The following is a 21,164-nucleotide window of genomic DNA, read 5'->3' on the forward strand; positions in this document are numbered from 1 at the left end:
AAAGTTTTGAAAATTCGCGCGTGAACGTGTGCGCAGTGCAGCGCGCTTGCGCGCGCATTTATTCTTTCAAAATCAACCGCTCTATCTTGTGGCGCGCCAGTCACGCGCGAGCCTTCATCGAGGTAGAGTGTTGTGCAATTGAGTTGTCAACTTACAAAATAATACAGAGTGATAACACCGAGAAGTGATCGCAAGATCGAATCATTGTGAAATTACGAAGAAAGCGGTGCGCCTGCCCCGACGACGATGTCGTTCTACTTTCGCGATTCGCCGAAATTGTCGGACCGACTGCGCGGCATGTCCGACGCCGAGTTGCTGCGGGAGATGAAGCAGAAATTTAACGTAGACAACGACACGTTCTTTGAACCCGGCAGATCATCCAGAGACTCCTTCGAGCGGCCTTTCTCACATTTCCCGAGAGTGAGTACATTTATTTATTTATTTATTTACTTTGCAAATTATCTCCGCGAACCGCGAGCCTTCGCGTTTGCCTCTCTACTTGCCTCTCTACGTGTGCGCGCACATACGTGTTTGGAATTTGCAATTGCGATACCTGGCAAATGCCGAGGCGTTTTCTCGACCTTTATGCTCTTCATCTCGCTCTTTCTCTCTCCACCCGATAGATTCACGTTGAAAGAAACAAGTTTGTCGACTCAATACCTAAATAAATATACGAAATAGCAAATCAATAACGTAACCTTTGCATTTTTATGTTTCACGATTGAACGAATATATATGTTATTATTAAAACGAGCTAAAGCTACGGTGATATCTAAATATCGATCATACAAACATCAGCATATTGATAAACACCGAGGAAGATGCTGGGTGAAGATGTTCGTTTACGTTTTGGCAGACCGTTTTCGCGCGCGAAATTTAAGTCGCGACAAACAATTCGGAGCCGTGACACGCCAGCCGAATTTCTTTATATTTATAGCGTCGTCCCAATTTTCTTCCAACATCGACGACGATCGTTGGCGATGAGTTTTTCACCCCAGGGTGTGGCATTATTTTTTTTTCTCGGATATCCCGGTTATTCTCGTCTCGTCGTGACGATATTTTCAGATCGTAAAACGACGAAAATGCAAATTTTCTCGCGTATCGAGTCCGCATGATGTTTTCGCAGCGTCGCGCGCGTTCGCGAAAGATCGAATTCGAGGTCGCGAATTTCTTCTTTCAATTAGAACGTTTGATTAATCGTTATAAATATATCGTTAACGTAAGTAAATATTGATACACATTGATCGAAGATTAAGATACATTAACGACGACAAGCGCACTCTCCAATATCATGCCATTCCATCAAGGCACTCGTCATCTCTAAAAAGATCTCCGGATATCAGGCCGGTCAGAAGTCAAGTATTCTTTCTTTTGTTAACGTAACAGCTAAATAGGGGACAAATTTATCGATCTGACATTATGCAAAGATTGTCGCCGCGATAATACCGCTCGTAACACTTTTCGAATGCTCGGAAACTTTAATATCCGGCCAACCAAAGAGGCTTTCATCGCTCGTCATCGGTTTGCTGAATAAGTCTGAGAAGCGAAATAGTGTCGGTTCCAACTGGACCCTTCCGAAACGAGTTTCGTCAGCGCGTAGGGTGAGCCACCCCTATCGATCTCAACGAGCCTGGAGAAATGGCATATTTTCGACCCTCCTACTTTTCCCTAGCTCAGGATCGTCCTTTAATGACAAGAGATGTCTTTAATAAGAGTTCCGCAAACCTAGCGTTCCTTTTTGTATATTCGTTAAGAAAATTATTTCTTCAATTGCAATACATTAAAAGACCTAAAACCGGAATTAAAGTAAAGCTAAGACAGATAAGAATGTTGTTTTTTACTGTAGTCTTCATCGCGCTCAGTTTCTCGAATCTTCAAGTTTCACAATGAGATAATAATTTGTTTAAAAAATGGATGCAATAAATTTTTTTTTTTTTTTTTTTTTTTCTTCGAAGAGTTGGCACACATAAACCTGACGACGATGACGATCGATAGCGTTCCGGGAAATGATTATTGCAGATAATGCCGTGCCGTGTGTCCCGTGCGCGAAATATGCTAATTGGCGCGCCAACAATGCGGAACAGGTGATTCGGTTATGTATAGCGATCGGCTGATGGACGAGATAGAGAAGAGAAGAGAAAAGCATGCTTCATTACGTAAAGCAAATTGTTGCGCCGATGTACGTTCTCATAGACAGCCGACGGTTCTCACCGCCGCGTCTCCCCTTTAAGTTGCCCTTTAATCCTGATGTAGAAGGAAAGATAACGCAGAGGATGAGTCACTTAATGTATTTGAAACATATTTCTGTTTTAATAAATAAATATTTTTTTACATCTTGCGACTTTGAGAGTTCGCTGGAGAATAATGTAAAATAATTTTACTATTTTTTAAATAATTAAGTCATTTTACTATTTTTCCAGATACACAAAATCTCAAAAGTTGCAAGAAAATTTGTTTTAGATGCAAACGTTAAATGACTTATTCTCTGTGCGCATTATAATGTAGAATACAGTTCGTGGGACGGTGATCTTGTTCTTTTGCGATCTGTAACATAAAGTGCGTAGTCGTGAATGTACGCACAATCAATATATGAAATTGGCAGTGTATTAGCGTTATTTATACATTTAACATATTAAACTTCGCCACGTTACACAACGCACCTTGCGTAACAAAAGAATCGTTACTCGTTAACAATTTTTTCGGACATAGCATATAGTTTTGCCATTCGATTAATTCAAAGCAGTAACGCTTCGTAGAAATGTACAAACGCCTACAGAAATCGGTTAATACGATTAGCGCGATAAGCGTGCAAGAATGAATTACACTTGAAGGCTTATTCAGATTTACATAGCTACGTAATGTACGTACACAGAAAAATCGACGAGTCGTATTTAACATGAAAAATTTGTACAATCTTTGAAACACATGGCTGATCGATTTCTTTTGCATCAGTTTTGTGCATTCGAAGCGCATTGCATCTAGATATTTATGCACACAATTGATCAAAAATTCATATCGATGCGTCTTCGTAGATTAAAACATTCCTAATCGCACGTGTACGTAAGTGTGATATAGATGTGCAAATTTATTTAAATGGAATATTCGAATTTGAGATTGTTGGAGCGCGAAAATCCGCGTTTGATGCGAAAAGAATTGAAATATTAGTTGGATTTCTTTCGGTGCTTTTTATCAGCTTTAAACCTTAATAGATTAAACGAATTTCACGCTACGTGCCGTCCCCACCTCCGAGGAATGAATGAGCCTTTCGCCGGCTCGCGCAGCGGACTCGTGCTACCTACTCGCGCCTCGTACTCTCCTGGCAGCGCTATCGATCACCGTAGATCATCGATCGTCATTATCGATGATCGTACAAACGATCGAGACGCGTGTGCGACACGTTTTTCGATTAACGCTCAGTTTTATTAATATTACATTCGTTATGTCATTGATTTTCGCGATTACAGTCGGCGCTGTAACTCCATTTAGGGCCGCGGAATGCACATCGCGCAAGTCATTTTCGCCGAACTCGTTATGCGCGCGTTACTCCGCGATTCACTCATCGCTATTTCTCTCCTCTGTTTTCCTCGAACATGTGTTCTTTTTTTTTCCAGAACACACGCGCGACAATATTGAACAATTTGTTGAATCTGTCCGTTGAAATTTCTTCAATGCCCTGTATTATTACGCGCTTTTCACGGCGGTCGATCACAGCAGTCCCTTCGCTCGTGCCTAAAAATATAGGTCACACCGCTCTCCTTCTCTCTTTCGGTTGTTCAAGGCGAGCATCGTATTCTCATTAAGTCTCCGTTCGTTTTGCCTACCTGTGTATTTTGTGTTGCACCTTTTGCATATCTAAAACTAAATATATATATATACATATATCCATGCTGAGACTAGAGGGACTAAATAAAGCGAATAGAGTGCTTCATCATTCACCTGCGCCGTTTCCTCGATACAAAAGATACGCGAGAGGAAACGGCGAGAAGTTTCTAGCGCATTCTCGCGCTCGCCAGGCTGCCTCCGCCCGCGCTTGCTCCGCGGTTACGTCGTCGCGCATTTAAGTTGTTTCCGCAGCCCGCGCCGCTGTCAGTTTCGCTATTGCCCGCGACCGTGGAGGGTCACGCGCGTGAATACGGTAAAGCACGTGTTACGTTTGCGCCTTCTTACTGACGGTGTGAGACGACCTTGAAAGGTACACCCGGCAGTGAGTGAGAAAGAGAGAGAGAAAAACGGACGCGCAAGTATAGTTGCGGCACACTTATGTAATCGCGGCATCGGCAGAGGCACGAGGAGGAGACGAGGAAAAACCGAGAGAGAGAAGAACAACGTGTGAGTGTCAGCTATTGCGAGCGAACGAGCGAGAGAGAGAGAGAGAGAGAGAGAGAGAGAGAGAGAGTGTGTGAGAGAGCGAGAAAGAACGCAAAAAGTGGTATCGCGGAGATTTCGAGAAAAATCTTGACGGAAGCTTTTTCTCGACGCCCCACGAATCGTGCTTTCGAAGCCGCGCGAACGCTGCTATAGTCTCAAACGAAATATATGTCCCGCTGTATAATACAGAGAAAAAAGAAAGACAAAAACGGAAAGAGAGAAATCTTAGCTGCTAGTGCAAGCGAGAGAGAGAGTGTGTCACGTATCCAAAAACGGACGCGGGCCAACGGGTCCAGAAAATGGACTCGCCTGTCATCGTGGACGCAGCATCCAAATTCGGACGAGAGATCGATCTGGACCGCTCGTTCCCCGTAAGTGATCGTTATCCACCTCCTTTTTTTTTCCCCCTATTTTCTTCGCGGCAGAGACGAGAAAGTCGCGACGACGAAGAGCGTGAAACTTGTGCAGCGTTCGCGTTGCACAAAATGACGTTCCGAGAAAATTCTCGAGTTTCGCGAGGCTTGTAGAGCTGAAGCGTTTAAGAGAGAGAAAAAAAAAAAAAGTCACTCGGTCTGAAAATAATCACGGTGATTATCAGTCGACGTTGGGTAGCGCGCCGCGGTAAAATGTTCTACGTCATTGATTACGCCGCGGCGATTTACCCGCGGCATCGCCACTTAAGTCCCGATCGACAAATGGACCGACACGGTAGCTCTCCCTCTTATGCGCATTCTGAGAAGACATAATCCAGACCTTAATGGAATCGGCAATAAGATATCTCCACGCTTCACTCTTTACTCGATCGCTAAACGTCCTCTTCCCCGCCGATATGTTCCCCTCCTTGCCCCTTGCCGCACCACGCATTCCGCATTAAGATTCGCGTGGAAATCAGAAATAGCATTTGCGTAGAACGCGCCGTATTTTTCGCGTCTCGCTGTGTCGCGATAAAAACTGTGTCAGAAAAAATCGAGATGTCATCGCGGTTTAAATGTATTCGTAGAAAAGTTTGATCGTATCAGGTTTTTGTTACGTAATTATCTGTTATGTTCAATTTTAATTGTATTATATGTCCTCACTCGCTCAAACAAAAGAGAAACAAATACTCGAATCGATATATCGAATTATCATTAATAAGTTACATGTGACCGCGAAACAAACCGAGTGGCCGTGACGTCATGAACCTATTTAGACGCCTCGAAAGCGCCATTATTACATGATCGATACCACTAATGACACTACGCTGTTGAAAGGCGCGGCGATGTCGTGACGTCACACGGACTTCGAATGTACCTTCCTACGCTCGATGCCCTACGATAGGTGAAATCGCTAGTCTCGGCTTTTCTTTTACGTTCTCTCACATATCGCGATGACGTTTCTCGGCATTCGCGTTCTGGAACGCGACGGACGGTTCTCGTAAACGCGTGGGTGTATTTGCGCGTGCCTCGACGAGGCGATAGGGAAGAAGAAACGAGTTCGAGCAATCGTTTCCCTGTATGAAATCATCCGATGGAAATAAAAAATAATTTAGAAAAAAGGAGAAAGAAATTTTCTCAAAAACTTAGTTCTGTACTTAATTTTATTTGCAAAATCTTTGATAGCAATTTGATAATTATCGTTGCACGCCAGCTATTTTTATTCGTCAATGAAGTGCAAATCTTTTCTTCAATCTTAATCAGCTGGTACTTGATTGAATGAACTTAATTTCTTTCACATGATTATACGACATAATTAAGATTAAAGAGAATTGTGATTGTATGTAATTGTTTTTTTAAATTGCGCTATGTTCAAAACTATTCTTTTTTCTTAAATTATATTTTGTATAAGAGATTCTCTCCGATTAAGAGATGTAAAATATTCTGAGTATTATCTTTTAATCTATTCTTATATATCAAAACGTTTCTAAATAACTTGATTTTCAATGTTTAATAATTAGATATTCAATGTTTTCGAGCTATTGAACTGTTGTCTCTAAAATTAAGGTACAAAAAACTTCGCGGATTTCTTATTCATCAATTTTGCAAGGGCGAAATAAACTATATATAGCGTCCGGCCTTGATGCATTTTTATCTTTTTTTATTTTGGAAAAGTAATTGTTGACAGTCATAAAAAGTCAACGCGGCAATGATGTTTCGACGAGGTCCGCGTGCTGGCCAAGGAGCCGGCAACGTCGTGCCGAAAATAGGAAAACCCGATTATTGAGCGTAGGTGCCCGTATATAAACTACTCTTCTCTCGCTCTCCTTCCTGCCCATCATTTTTCCCCATTTTCTCTCTTTCTTTCTCTGGTGTCTCTTTCGTGTAACTTTCGTACAATGTTCGTATACCACTGCTAAGTGGAACGACGACGCGACCTCGATTCGCCGCAGGAGGAGGAGGATTCGTCACCTCGTGCTCGATTACGCGAATTTTCCCTTCAGCGCCCTTGCGCTCGCAAGTCGGTCGGAGTTGAGTCACGTGCAATCATTTATGCTCAATGAATATAAATTTACCCGAATGTTAAGTAGATGTAACACTCTACATTAATTAACGTTACATATACTTAAAGATACTTTTAAAGCGTATTCGAGCGGTGTGCATATCACATTTAGTTATTTGTGTATTATGACTGTTGTTTAAAACATTTTTAACTATGTTTTATATTTTCACGGTTAATAATGTACTGATTATCTGTTTTTTAATTTTCATTCATTTTTCTCATAATTTAACACAAATATAAACTATTTTCTCTTTTTTTCTTTTGATAATATAAGCTACAAAAATAGGTTTATATGTATAATATCTATTTTCTTCTCTTTCTTTTATTGTATTAAAAAAGTTTGTAGAATTTTGTAAAATATTTGATCAACTCTTTACAAAAATTATTATACACTGACATTAAATTTTAACATTATGTTTATTTATCTTCGTAGGGCTTTCCGTTCGACGAGGCGGACGTCTTCGAGCATCCGCGTGGCGACGGCATCCGCGCACATTTGGACGACCTCGCGACACGCCACCCCGAGCTCGCGGAGCACCTGCGCGGTCCACCTTGGCCGTTCGGCAACTCTCTGCTACGCGATCGTCGCCGTCGACGCCGCGGTTCCGGTAATAACGACAGCGAGCAGCAAGGCCAGCAGCATCAAGTCGACGAAGACGCACGTAGCCAGGCCAGTGGTAGTAGCGCCGCGAGCGGCGCGAGTGCCGTCAGCTCGCACAGCAGCGGCGAGCCGGACCTAACGTCTTCGATACCGCAGTACGGTTTACGGAACACGGTGGACATAGGTCAGCAACAGCGGCGCCGCGACATGGAGACGAGTTCGGAGAAGGGCGAGCGCGGTCAACGCTCGATGTCGGCGCCGCCGGAGAACCGGCAGCAGCAAGGTCAGAATTACCAGCAGCAGCAGCAGCCGCAACCGGGCCAAGGTCAGAGATTCGTGTCTCGAGTGGACATTACGCCGCAGCACAATCAGCAGCGCTCGCAATCGCCCGGCAAACCGACCAGCAATGTCCGACATATCCCGATCTTCGTGGAGGGCCGCGATGAGCCGGTGATGTCGAAGCTCGCGAGCGACGACGCACCGTCGTCCGGCTTCCCTCAGCGGCCGCTGTCGCCGCCGCGCCACTTCCACAGACCATCACACTTCAATGAACACTTCAGCAGACAGCAGTGGCCGCCGTCGCATTTCCAGAAAACATTCTACGAGCCGGCGGGCTTTGAGCAGCCGATGCGACGGAATCAACAGTTCCAACAGCATCAGCCGCCCCAGCATCATCAGCAACAGCCTCAATATCATCAGCAGTATGAACAGCCTCCGTATCATCAGCAGCAGCAGCCTCAACAGCCTCAACAGCCTCAACAGCCTCAACAGCCTCAATACCATCACCAACAATATTCACAACAACCTCCCCAACAACAGCAACCTCCACAGCCTCAGTATTATCAGCAACCATCGCAACAGCAACCACCGCAACAGCAACAACAACAACAGCCACAGCAGCAGCAGCAGCAGCAACAACAACAGGAAATACCGAAACCAAAGCCTCCGATGCCAAAGGATCCCTTGGAGAGAGTTGCTCTGGTACAGAAAGAAGTGGACGACCTGGCTGAACTGGTGCGACGTTATATAGGCGGCTCTCGGCAAGACAAGGAGTATATTTATCTAGACGAGATGCTAACGCGTGAATTACTCAAGCTGGACGATATTGAGACGGAAGGCCGAGAAAATGTGCGACAGGCGCGTAAAAACACCATTAAGAGTATACAAGACACAATCAGTCTGCTGGAGACGAAAGCGCCTCTTTCTGGGCAGCAACTTGCTTTGCTAGAGGAAGAAAAGGAGAAATGTTGCGAGGAGAAAAATCTGGCAAAAGTCTCCGAGTCCATGGATGTGGACGCGAAGCAGGAGAAGCAGAGCGGCGAACCTATACCGCTTCCGCCGGCGCCGTCGTCACCGACGAAAGTAAGAGATCACGAAATTAAAGTAGATAATATATAATGTTATTAAAATAGTGTGTGATTTTTATTAGAAGTATATCTATTCTATTTTTTATTTATTTTATATTCTAAATGAAAGTTTTTGTCTATATTAAAAATTTAATATTAATTTTATTTCTTGTAATACACAATATTTTTATTATTTTATAATTGATTTAGAATTCTATTTTCTAATACAGACGAAAGTAGAATCTACTGAAAGCACGGCGACGGCTGCCGAATTTGCGAATCAAAATATCGCACCCGCCGTTCAGCGGAACACCGAGCTGCCCGATATGGACGTTGAGCCGAAAATAGACAATTGCTTGGCGAAAAATACGGAGCAGGCTGTCACAGCTACATCGACAGATAAAACGACGAAACCTGCTGATGAAATGAGCAAAGAATCAAAGCCGAGTGACAATGAACAACGAAAGGACGGTGGTGAAGCGACGATAGAAAATAAGGATGCGCCAGCACAGCAGGCGGAAGAAGCAAAGAAAGAAAAGATCGAAACGAACGGCGGACAGCGAAGTTCGACGGAATCGCCGAGACTGCAGAAGAAGGCGAAGAAGACGTCGAAGAAGGAACAGCAACCGGTGTCCGAACAAGCAATCCCGCTGCCGCCGCCGCCGCCGCCGCCGGAGAACGCGAAGTAGAAACAGAATGTTAAGAAAGAAACGAAGGAAAGAGAGTTTCAAAACAAAACGAGGATCGACGAGAGAAACCGAGAATTTCGCGAATGGATCTTGAAGGAACGCTGACAACACCGACGAGAAATTTCGAAGGAACATCAAATTATCGTATCGCGAAGTGGCTTGGCGAATGTGTGAAGGCGCTGAACACAGCGACAGCAATAATTTCTTCTTTTTTTTATTTTACTTTTCCGTCACCAAGCTAAAGACAAGCTAATCGCGTTCGAGCTGAGCAACGAACGAATCCTTCGACCCTGTGAGTTACTCGTCGTTGCCTTAGGACGAGGCCTTCTTTTATAGCACGGGATAACCGCGCGCGAGACGCGAACTCGGTCACGGTGCCACTCGCAGGTTTCCCAAACAGCTGGCTTCCTCAAAGAATGGCCTTTGAATACAAAGTTCTATTTAACGGCTGCAACGCGCGTTCCGTTATATTTTTTCAACGCTAAGAAGAAATCTACGTAGGAATACGCGCAGCGAATTTTTCTTCACCTATATAGCGAAAATGCTATACAATCATCCGTCGAGCAGACCAAATTGCCGTGTTGCATCGCGCGCATCAAAGAATTTTAAATGACTTTAAAAAAGAAGCACGAAATTGTTAATTCTACATAAATATGTAGTTATCATACATTTCAGAAAATGGACATATTTGTGTGTTTTATAAAATTATGGAAGCGTATGATTTGATATCTTATTTCGATCTTTGTATTTTCTTCGTATTTGCAAGTGTAACGCAATACAAGAAAAATTGGTCTGCTTGATAAGTGCATAATGACACTGTACTCGGTATAGTATTACGTGAAGTAAACACGTAACTACAACGATAAGTTAATATTAATTTCTAATTTATTGTATGTATGCCTGCCTGCGCGATAATTTCGCGTTTGCGAGTATGTTTGTTGACACTAATAATTCGCTGCATATTGCACGCATATCCCAGCCTGTCACCGCTGCGACACGAAGTGCACGGTATACGAGGCATATACTTGCAATACACACATACACACTTGTTCGTCGAAAACAGCGTTTGATGTACGTTGTCCAGTGTTTCTTTTTATACTTCTACAAGATGTTCCGTGACGTACTTAATTCACATGTGCGATAATTTTCAAATTATAATCAACTATAAAAATGTTAGAGTTTTAGATTAATCATTGAAATATTTAACATTGAAAATTATGGAATAAATAAACATTTTTTTTTTTTTAAGTTCGGCTTTAAACTCTTCAGAGAATCCATAGATGGGATTTGTTGTGGAACATTCTGTAGATAGTGCTTTAGATTTAACTTTGAAGTTCCCAGAACATCAAGTATGCAATACTTGAAAAAGATCAAAGTTTAATATCTATAAGTTGGAGGTGAAAATTGATTTTGAAATTTTTTTCTCGTTTCTTGAATTTAATTTGCTTATGAAAAATTTTCCTCTCTTGGGATGGGACGACGTGCATCACTTTTGGTTCCTTGTTCATGGTGATACTCGTTTACCTTCGTCCCTTGTTTTCTCTTCTGTGTCTGTACGGCGATATTTCGTTCGTGTATCTATAACGACGCTATTTTACAGCTGGAAATTTTGTATTTTTTCTGATGTGAGAGATATGAGAGAATGCGAGAGAAAGAAAGAGAAATAGAAGCGTATGTGACAAAGATACATACACATATATGGCAAAAATGTGTGACTATTTTATGAGATTAATCAGTGAAAATACAAAGTCTGTTCTACGTTGCGTTCATTTTGTTCATTCCCCTTAGATCAAAGCGGCGATATTCTAGCTAATTTTAAATAAATAATTTTTAACGATTTCAAAGCAGAGTGTTTATTATTCAAGGTAGATATACTGCTTTTTGAGAGATTAGCAATATATACTTAACAAAATCTCTTGTAGCGTTTTATTATCTCATCATTTATTTATATCATACAATTTTGCATTTAACATTAATGCTATGTTTATCTTCAGTTGAATATTGCACGTAACAAGTTATCTCGTTGTTTTTTGGCGCTTGGTGGGAATAGGAGTGCGATATGAACGACAGCGCGACGTTATTAATACCGCCAATTACTTCTAATTTTGCGTAATTTGACTGCGACGGAAATTTTTTTGCAAATTTACGGCGTAAATGCAGAAAATTCGCGGTACCAATGACCTACTAATAACAACATCCACCAAACACAGCTGCTGCGCCTCGTCCATTGCCAAATTCCTGCGAATTGTTTGCATTTGACGCACGCGATTTGAGTAGTTGTCATCTGGGAATATCCCAGTCGACCATACGGCGATAGAAACGACTTTAACGTTAGTCATCCGCGATTGTTGATATTTTTGCACACCACATTGCTGCGCACGTAAAACAAACTCGTGCACGTCGGTGCAAAAATATTTTTATGATCAATGAAATGAAAAAAATACATTTTCTTCTTACATTTTTTAATCTTTAAGTATCGTAAAAACGATGATCTTTGTGAAAAAGATACATTTCAGTCATCAATTTTCTCTCCGCGAAGCATTTTGTACTCGGCATCAATAAAACGATCAATCAAAAATGATTTAGTATGTTGCTTTACTTTTTTGTTAATTATTAGATCGATGAAAGTGAATTCTTTTACGCAGCATTTTAGATTATAGAACTAAGTTTTGCGAGTGTAAATTGCTGCTGATTTTGAGGGAACTGTACTTCAATAGTAAACGGCGGCGAAGAACGAGCGGAACGTTTCGCGACTCGCGAACTTGGCACGGCAAAAGCACGTACGCCAGCCAAAAATAGCGCTGGACGATTGGTTAGAGTTGTTAGAGAAGAGCGAATGTTTTTGCGTCGCGACGCTGGGAAATTCCGTTGAGGAAGCAATGCCGCGTAAAATCGCACATGTACGTATATATGCAGATTGTGTGCAGTGATATTTATTGATATTATTATTGCTTTCATGGTTTGCAAAGAGTTTTACCTAAAGCGTGTTACTTTAATATATATTTTTTGGGCCGATGCAGAAGTGATTAATCTGACATCAAATTGAAAAGAGAAAGAAAAGAAGAAAAGTAACATAAAACATGTAAAATGCTCCAAAATTGAGGTCAGAAATACTTATTCCCTCATATACAAGACTCAAACCACTTTAATTAAAACTCAAATCAAATGATTGTATTCTTATCGGCGGCTGGTATTGTAGTTTCCTAACATATCGATGCAGGTTGCATAAATAATTGCAATTATTATTATGTGGCGACGCTGACAGCAATATGTCAAATACTTGACAGTTATTGACAGTTGTTGACAGTTCACGATGCGCCGTGCAGTGATACGTAGGACATTTGATATTTTTGCAAAGGACGCTAAGAAGTTTCAGAAGTACAGACATGTTTGAATCTGTCAAGACTTAGGACTAATCTGGATTTGTTACACTTATGTTTGTGATAATGATGTGAAGTGATAATAATCGTTTCTTTTTTTTCTAATCCAGATACTCTCTCGTCGATTTCTTTGCTTGCACGTTTGAAATCTTTCGAGTATCTCGATTGGAAACGCGACTTGCATCGCGCGCGCGTCGATTCACCGTGATGCATAACTGGGTTACGTTGTCGATCTGATTAAACCTGACAATGTCCGACGCTGACTGCTTTCTTCTGGAATTAATCAGTCAGCACACAATTACGAAAATGTAACCTTTATTGCTCGCCTCTTTTATCGAGCAAAATACCGAACGAAATCGTACGTGCGAATTTTTCCACTTACAGTATTGCTCTCGTTTATGAATAGGTTAGGTAAGTAAACGCAATGTTGTACTTTGATAATTATCTATCTGTTTACTTATTTAATTGTTTCTACTTTCCCTTCAATTTTTTTATTATTTCCATTTTTTTCAATACCTTGTTTATATATTTTATTTCGAAAATTTAGCAGAGAAAATTTCCTACACATAATGCAACTGAAAGGGATAGATCTAAGGATATTTTTCTTGTATTACACAAATTTTTTGAACATACTGATACCACCAGACGTTTTGCAAAATTACAGAAATTTTTTCTGGTATAATCTCAGTCAGTATATCTGTAAAAACTCATTATATATGAAATGAAATATTAGTCTAATACTCCTTAATATTTGACTGAACATTTGATTCGTATTACCTTAATATTTGATAGAAAGAAAGTAAGTTATATTTTAGTGATTATTTATACTTACTTGAATAATAAATTTAGTTAAAGTGCGATTTTTAATATAATTTCTCAAATTTTTATGTATCAAATCCAAAGTTAAAATACATTTGAACATTTTATATATTACTCTGAATAAAAAAAAATGCATTTTATTTAATTTATTATCCAAGTTAAGTATTAATTTAAATATTACAAATAAGTTGTATTATTTTAAAACGATTAGAAAATCCAATTTTTAGAAGACATAAATATGAAAATATACCAAGTTTTAAATCTTTCTTTCAAGTGCTTATACTCCATATACGGTGCAAATAAGATAAGGATGCAAGGAAAGGAATGCAAAGTGGCGGCGTAATCTTCTAATTTATTTACTTTGATGATTTATATGTTATAACAGCTTCGCGGCCAACGCCTATGATACTAAATGTTCACGCCTTTGCAGAGCTACTCACTATACTCCTAGAATTGTCTCGATCAGAGTGCACTGTGCAAAATAATAAAATTAATAAAGTAATTAAGAGAAAATAAATGAATATTATTATTTATTATTTTTATTTTGTAAATAAATAAATTTAGTGCAGGGAATGGAGCATTATTCAAATCACTTTTTTTTTTCAGGTTTTGGTTTAAGTGGTCTTGGAATATTTTCTGAAATGGCAATCACAACAGACCGTATACTGGATATCTTAGTATCCACACAATGCTCCATGGATGACACGGCAGACGCTGGAACAACATCAGATGACACCACGGCTGGCACGGAAGTCGACAGTAAAGTCAAGACAAAATTGCTCTCTATGTGGAACAATGTTAAATATGGTTTGTATATTCAAAATTTTTATATCTATATATTTATGCCACAGATTTCTTTTTATCATAAAATTGCTAGTGGATAAATTATACTCACTTCTTAAAAACAAATAAATTTGATTGCATATAACACAAAAAATATCAGAGAAAGAAATCCGTCACAACAAATATTCTATTTTTTAAATCAAATTATATATTTTTTTGAAGGCTGGACTGTCAAGATAAAGACGAACTTCTCCAAGGAATCTCCTGTATGGTTGCTAGGTCAGTGTTACCTAAAGAAATCGGAGGATCCTTTAGAAAGGGCTTCGGAGGCTTTAGAACCGGTCGGAACAGGAAGTCAGGTTTCTTTAGCAATGGATGCCACCAATTTCGAGCACACTATAGAGGAGTTCAAGCGGGACTTTGTGTCGCGTTTTTGGCTGACGTACAGACGAGAATTCCCGATTTTAAACGGCTCCACTTTCACCACTGATTGCGGTTGGGGATGCATGTTGCGCAGTGGACAAATGATGCTGGCGCAAGCGTTGGTCTGTCATTTCCTCGGACGGGGTAATTATATTTTTTCTTTTCTACTTGATTTTGTTAACTGAATGCTAATTAAATAAAGTTCCCGATTCGTGTACGGTGCAATTGTGTGTGTTAAATTTATTTCTCGATTTTAGATTGGAGATGGCGGCCGACGCGGCCGATCGAAACCACCGAACAGAGAAAGGAGGACAGGATTCATCGGATGATCATCAAATGGTTTGGTGATCAATCAGAGTGTCCGTTCTCTATACACAGGCTCGTGTCGCTGGGCGCATCAGCGGGGAAACGCGCAGGCGATTGGTACGGTCCTTCTTCAGTCGCACATCTTTTGAGTCAAGCTGTGGAAGACGCTAGCGTACAACCTAAGAGCAAGCTTAATCAATTGGCGGTATACGTCGCTCAAGATTGCACAGGTCTGTATGCCGCAATTTCGCTTGAAATACGCTTTAGAATCAGTTTACAAAGCATCGGATTCAAAAACCGTAAAGTAAAGTTACAGATTATTTATTATCCTTATTAGTATACATGCAAGACGTCGAGAACGTCTGTCGCACGCGCGACGGTAAATGGAAATCGCTGATACTGCTGGTGCCTCTGAGGCTTGGCGCCGAGAAACTGAACCCCGTCTACGCGCCCTGCCTGACTTCGCTGCTGACATTGGATGCTTGTATCGGCGTGATCGGCGGTCGACCGCGGCACTCGCTCTACTTTATCGGTTATCAAGACGACAAACTAATCCATCTGGATCCGCATTACTGTCAGGTAATTTAGTTCTTCAAAATACTTGCATATACTATATCTATAACTGCTTTTATCCATATTATTTCTTACATGTCATATTTTTCGATTTACTTTACTCATTTTATATACAGGTTGCTTGATAATGTCCACGAATCCTACTGTACACGAACGATTGGACGGACATTATTAAACAGTTTGTATACTCAACCTGTTTTTCAGGAAACCGTCGACGTGCAGAAAAAGGATTTTCCGCTGACGAGTTTCCACTGTACCTCGCCGAGGAAGATGTTGCTCTCGAAAATGGACCCTAGTTGTTGCGTAGGCTTCTACTTTCCCAACAAAGAGTCGCTTACCGATTTTATGGAAACAATTCGACAAGTCAGTGTGCATATTTTTAATCTTAATGTTTAAAATTTTTGAATGCAACAATAATTTAAGTGGAAAATTGATAAAGCAGTAAAATCTTAAAATATTAGGATATATTTTAATTTAGAAATTAGATTTTTGGAACATAAGAAAGATAGAAGATAAAATAAAATTAAGAAAACTCGATGTCAAAGAAATGTCATTGATATTACAGTTTGTGATACCATCGAACCAGAAAACGGATTATCCAATGTTCCTGTTCTGCGAGGGAAGCGGCAAGGATCTTCAGCAGGGTATCGAGGTAGTTGAGGATCATCTGCCGTCAACGGGTTCGTTCGTCGGTCACGACACGCTGATGGACGATCTGCACGAGTCCGAGGAGTTCGAGATGGTGCGCTAAGATGAGGAGAAAAATAAAAGAAACGAAAAAGGACAAACAGTGATATACGCGTAATCGCGTACTACTCAAGTACCGAGGTGACTCTCGCGAAAAATACCTCTATGTCTCCACTCGTCCAATATTTTGCGACAGTACTTCTTTTCGTATATCCGCTCTTCTGTAGCAACTGTAGAGAAGCGTCATAACAAGAGCGAGCCGGATATGTTGTCCTGGAAAGGAAATATCATGTCGAGGCGACACATTTCTACGATCTCAACGCGTGTTCGAAGACGAGATTTGAGTTGACACAATGAAAACCATTCGTACTTACGAGGTAAGGAATAAGGAAGCAAAATAATTTTTGACTATTTAGTACAACTTAATTATGATTAAGCTGACCACCTCATTACATGTAATATGTACATATTTTCGCGATTATGAGAATGCACAAAACTTTTCTCATTTTGTTACATATGATTTCAAAAATCATTCATCGCTTCACCGGTCATTAATCATAATTAGCTTAATGATAATTAATTTAATATTGCGTGACTATTTATTGTGAGCAAATTTAATATTTAATATTGCGTGACTATTTATTCTGAGCAAATATTTATTTTCCGCATTACACGAGACTCTCGTGAATCATTAAATTCATTTAATTTGTTCATTAAATTCCATCACTGTCGAACGTTATGTGCAATTTAAAATTGTAAGTTTTGAAAATAAGTTTTGAGAAATTCTCTCTAGACATATACAAAAATCTACGCAGATAAGAACGAGACGATTTTCAAGTCTGATTTATTTACAAGAAAAACATGTTAATTTATTGAAACTAATAAAATATTTATTTATTATTTATTTATTTACGATTGTATGAATAAAATTCCTGAGTAATTTTCTCTTCAAATTCCTTGGAGAAGGAATAACGAGGAATAGTAGAAACAATATATACAGAGTGAAGCATCTAACAGGGTACATCGAAATATCTATTAGAGAAAGATTTCATATATCTGTTTAGAAATCTACAATTAAAAGCAAGTGATATCTATAAATATTTTTAAAAAAATTTGATGTCTTTAAAATCTCAAGAGTGAATCTTTTTCCCTATTAATAGACTCCTTCCTGGTGCTGTGCACTTAATACTATTTCTGTTCCTTTCGAAAGCAATACGAAACACTTATGATAAAGTAGAATAGAGCGTCATTTGTTTCGCACTCGTAACGTACACAATACTTAATGACAAATAAATATATAATTCTAAATATATGATAATATTGTAAGACGTAAAAGTAAGAATAAAAAAAGAGAATTATTCAAGGATTATTTAGTACCCTTTTAGATGCCTCATTCTATATATGTGTATGTGCATAATACGTACGTATATTGTATACTCATACTGTTGAAGATGTACACAATATGTTGAACATTGTTATATATCTCTCTATACATCGGTAACGCTATAACGCTTGAAATAAAGTGGGCATATGGCGATATATTACATCACGCTAGAATGTATTATTCAGTGGTAATTACTACTTTGTACTATACCTCGAACTTTGGCCAAGCAGCAGGCTAGTCGCGCAAATACCGGCGTGCAAAGAATCTTTTGCGTCTTATTTAACAGATCCGATGATAAACGAGCTTGAATTCACCTCGCAAGATTCTAAGGATTAGGCGACTAATGGTGCGTGCAGTTTTAACAAATACGAAGTGTCCCAAAAATAATCAGATATCTTCAATTTTTTATAACTGAAAAATCTTAACGTTTCTGTAAAAAATTGATTATAAAATAATCTGTCATTGAAGAGATATGCAGCGTTTTTGGGATACTTGGTATATATTTGTTACTACTTTTAATAAGCTCTATAACAACGCGTTATACGTTTAATTCGCTGAAGACAATTGTCATCGGTGATCGCCGTGGCGTTCAATGTGTTGAGCTATCACAAAATGTCGTTGGTTTATCCTCTCGATCACGTTGTTCGCGATCAAAGACCATCTACGAGCCTATTATTGTCAATACGGGATTGCGTACTTACAGACTAACGCGATATCATGTGTGCGTTGGTGGGTGCGAAAAGAGCGCGTCGCGTAACTTCTTCTCTCGTTGTTGCGGGACAAAAACACTCGTTGCCGAACGAGAATGCTTATCTCCGCTTATCATTCGAAAAATTGTGCGCGGTGCACGCGTCTCAGATAGGCCGAGATTATAGATCTGTTTGCTCTAGTTTTATAAGAATACAAAAAGAATGTTCTTAGACATTAGGATTTTATCGAATCTAATCTGCTAGCTTTTTATCCAAATGTAGATTTAATAGACCGCTTATATCTAAAAATCCTAAAGAGACCCAAGCAGATCTGTAAGTAGATCCTTTTCAAAGTCAGAGAGATCCGCGCGGCCGTCCGATTTGAATTGTCTCTAAAAAAATCTATCTAAAATTCAATCTAAAAACTTAGATGTTGCGCGACGCAGTCCCTGATCGCCGGCCACATCTCGTTGGTGGTGTTGCCGCGAAAGTCCTTCAGCACTCCGATCTCGCGGTAGAATCGCACGACCGGCTCGGTCTTGGTCGCGTAGTCCTGCAGTCGCTTCTGCACGACTTCCGGCTTGTCGTCCTCCCTCTGACTCAACGGCTCGCCCGTTATATCGTCCTTGCCCTGTGTAAACGCGACAATCTTATTTATTGGAATGTTACCATCCGAATCTCAGTCCTATTATATTATAATTAACACGTCCAATATTTTATAATTAGACTAGATCCCGTATCACATGTGTTATGTTACATAATATATTCTAAGATATGCTATTAATTAGCTCTAGTTCATTAGCGAAGCGCCCCTTGTACTCTCCGTGTTTTAAGGCGCGAAATGCGAGGACTGTTCGGAGATTACGTGCAACATTACTCAGTAAGTATAATGGGAATTCCCGGTGTTATCAATCGCCGACGCTATTGTGCGCGTGACCGAGTCCTTATGTTACTGCGTTTTATTATTCCGTTATCAATGGTTATCTTTAAATTGCTATGCGCACGACGGTGGTCAAAGGTCTGTCAGTCAAACTATCGCGATAGAATATTTATTATTAAAAAGAATAATGTAGGTAGTTCAAAGTCCTTTTCACGCTCACTGAGCAGTGTTGTGAAACTAAAAAAAAGTAGTACGTAATTTCAGAACAGATCCGCATTCGAAGTGCAACGTGTACAAAATCGTTGCGCGATTATACCGGCACTTGTGGATCATTGAAGCCGATATTGTAGACCCTGCCGCTGGGTAAGTGGATCCATCTGCTGCGGACGCGGTCCAGTATGACGGAGGTCGGCACCACGAGGTTCAGCACGAGATTGATCGGGTGCAGCCGTTGCAGTCGCTCCGCCTGCGTCAACGTCCTCGGGAATCCTGCGCCGATGCCAAGATAATTGTTTCGTTTACGTTTATAAGCTCGCCGACGTCGAGTTCACGGTCGACGATGACATTGCGGTTGTAAACGAGGCCGTCGCGGGCGCGCGCGTGTGACTCGCGCCGGTCATTTCGTCCTTCACTCACCGTCCAGCAGCCAATTCTGATCCATCACCGATTCGATCTCCTCGTTGATGAGCGATATCATCGTGTTGTCCGGCACAAAGTTACCGCCGTCTATGTATTGTTTCACTTCTCTGCCTAGGTCTGTAAAACGAAATGTTTCTCTGACATTTTGCCAACGGATTGATGCACGTTTCTTTGAACTCTCATTGAGTTGAACGATACGCGGAAGTTTTGTTTTGTAAAAAATAATAATTGCAGACGTTTTCAAAATTTATAAATTAATAATGTATCAATATCTCTTCCATCTCGTGCCGCATAATCGAAAAGATTTGGAATCAATTTGTAATCTTGATACGTTATTATGTATTGAAATTCACACTAACACAATCTTAGCACAATCATTATAATTGTGAGCAGTAAGATTAAATGCTAATGTACTTATTTACTCGGTAATTTGTTTATTCGAAATTAGTAGACAGAATGAGTCGGAGTTTTCCGATTACATAAGATAGAATGTTCAAAGCAAACTAGAAAACGTAATTCGACAACAAAATTCTTTTGATTACGCGGTGCGAGAAAATAATAACAAACTCATCAAAGTTCCTTCGATATTAGCAAATCTTTACGACAAATCAAATCTTTTTCATTTGCACCAATTAATAACACAGAAAGGAAAAATGGTTCTTTTAAACGATTATGTCGATCTAGAAAAATCATCCCTAAAAAGGATGCTAAACACGTACCGCTGCCGACTGTCACGTGGAAGCGCAGCCGGTCGCCGCTGGAGATGTGCGCGATTTTGAATTGCTGGACGATCCTGGCGGAGACGGTGCCCTTGCCAGAGGCGGGTGCGCCCAGTATTACGGCCCTGAAGGCCGCGGTGGCGGCGGCGCGACACGTGGTGATCGCCACCATGAGGCAGAGCAAGTGTGATCACTCTAAAACCTAATTTCACACACTAACCGTGATCGAAGGCAGCAACGGCGACAATGGAAACGGCTTGACGCGACGTCCAACGATGACGACGTCCGAGTGCTGCAGGTAACCGCATGGCCCGCGTGTCGAACCCTTCCTCGCCTCCCCTACTACCGTCACTCACCACCGCATGAACTTCGATACGCACAGCTGCGGCAGTAACGATGATAA

General features: G+C 40.5%; 3 protein-coding genes across 8 annotated transcripts; 2 read left to right on the forward strand and 1 right to left on the reverse strand.

Moving 5' to 3' along the window:
- Nucleotides 1-89: 89 nt before the first annotated feature.
- On the forward strand, nt 90-11,237 carry LOC105676782 (BAG domain-containing protein Samui). Of its 3 annotated transcripts, XM_067360201.1 has the most exons (4): nt 3,880-4,329; nt 4,558-4,739; nt 7,277-8,806; nt 9,021-11,237. In XM_067360201.1, the coding sequence occupies exons 2-4, from the start codon at nt 4,668-4,670 to the stop codon at nt 9,477-9,479; spliced, it is 2,061 nt and encodes a 686-aa protein (XP_067216302.1). In that variant the 5' UTR covers nt 3,880-4,329; nt 4,558-4,667; the 3' UTR covers nt 9,480-11,237. The 3 variants fall into 3 exon arrangements, with proteins under 3 accessions (XP_012230369.2, XP_067216302.1, XP_012230370.2); XM_012374946.2 differs by lacking the exons at nt 3,880-4,329; nt 4,558-4,739 and adding an exon at nt 90-420; XM_012374947.2 differs by having other exon boundaries at nt 3,880-4,739.
- A 142-nt stretch (nt 11,238-11,379) lies between these two features.
- Atg4b (Autophagy-related 4b) lies at nt 11,380-17,994 on the forward strand. Of its 3 annotated transcripts, XM_012374951.2 has the most exons (8): nt 12,630-13,270; nt 14,064-14,176; nt 14,285-14,485; nt 14,684-15,028; nt 15,142-15,420; nt 15,528-15,769; nt 15,968-16,126; nt 16,329-17,994. In XM_012374951.2, exons 3-8 carry the CDS (start codon nt 14,320-14,322, stop codon nt 16,512-16,514), a joined length of 1,377 nt encoding a protein of 458 aa, XP_012230374.1. In that variant the 5' UTR covers nt 12,630-13,270; nt 14,064-14,176; nt 14,285-14,319; the 3' UTR covers nt 16,515-17,994. The 3 variants fall into 3 exon arrangements, with proteins under 3 accessions (XP_067216311.1, XP_012230373.1, XP_012230374.1); XM_067360210.1 differs by lacking the exons at nt 12,630-13,270; nt 14,064-14,176 and adding an exon at nt 11,380-12,379; XM_012374950.2 differs by lacking the exon at nt 14,064-14,176 and having other exon boundaries at nt 12,629-13,270.
- Ak3 (Adenylate kinase 3) lies at nt 17,861-21,117 on the reverse strand. 2 transcript variants are annotated; one of them, XM_012374954.2, is made up of 4 exons: nt 20,982-21,117; nt 20,040-20,159; nt 19,720-19,892; nt 17,861-19,154 (listed from the first exon to the last, which is right to left on the reverse strand). In XM_012374954.2, exons 1-4 carry the CDS (start codon nt 21,067-21,069, stop codon nt 18,942-18,944), a joined length of 594 nt encoding a protein of 197 aa, XP_012230377.2. In that variant the 5' UTR covers nt 21,070-21,117; the 3' UTR covers nt 17,861-18,941. The 2 variants fall into 2 exon arrangements, with proteins under 2 accessions (XP_012230377.2, XP_012230376.2); XM_012374953.2 differs by having other exon boundaries at nt 20,762-21,105.
- Between the last annotated feature and the right edge of the window lie 47 nt (nt 21,118-21,164).

The sequence above is a fragment of the Linepithema humile genome, chromosome 8 (genome assembly GCF_040581485.1).
Source record: "Linepithema humile isolate Giens D197 chromosome 8, Lhum_UNIL_v1.0, whole genome shotgun sequence".
In the NCBI taxonomy this organism is placed as follows: Eukaryota; Metazoa; Arthropoda; class Insecta; order Hymenoptera; family Formicidae; genus Linepithema; species Linepithema humile.

Bases quoted from the DNA above. Each gene is read 5' to 3' on its own strand.
- LOC105676782 (XM_012374946.2), top strand. From the start codon at position 247: ATGTCGTTCTACTTTCGCGATTCGCCGAAATTGTCGGACCGACTGCGC. The intron at 421-7,276 runs GTGAGTACATTT...TTATCTTCGTAG, and splicing joins CTTTCTCACATTTCCCGAGA to GGCTTTCCGTTCGACGAGGC. The intron at 8,807-9,020 runs GTAAGAGATCAC...TTTCTAATACAG, and splicing joins CGCCGTCGTCACCGACGAAA to ACGAAAGTAGAATCTACTGA.
- Atg4b (XM_012374950.2), top strand. The intron at 15,029-15,141 runs GTAATTATATTT...TCTCGATTTTAG, and splicing joins CTGTCATTTCCTCGGACGGG to ATTGGAGATGGCGGCCGACG. The intron at 15,421-15,527 runs GTCTGTATGCCG...TATCCTTATTAG, and splicing joins CGTCGCTCAAGATTGCACAG to TATACATGCAAGACGTCGAG.
- Ak3 (XM_012374953.2), bottom strand. From the start codon at position 20,933: ATGGTGGCGATCACCACGTGTCGCGCCGCCGCCACCGCGGCCTTCAGG. The intron at 20,160-20,761 runs GTACGTGTTTAG...TTCGTTTTACAG, and splicing joins CCACGTGACAGTCGGCAGCG to ACCTAGGCAGAGAAGTGAAA. The intron at 19,893-20,039 runs GTGAGTGAAGGA...GCATCGGCGCAG, and splicing joins TCAGAATTGGCTGCTGGACG to GATTCCCGAGGACGTTGACG.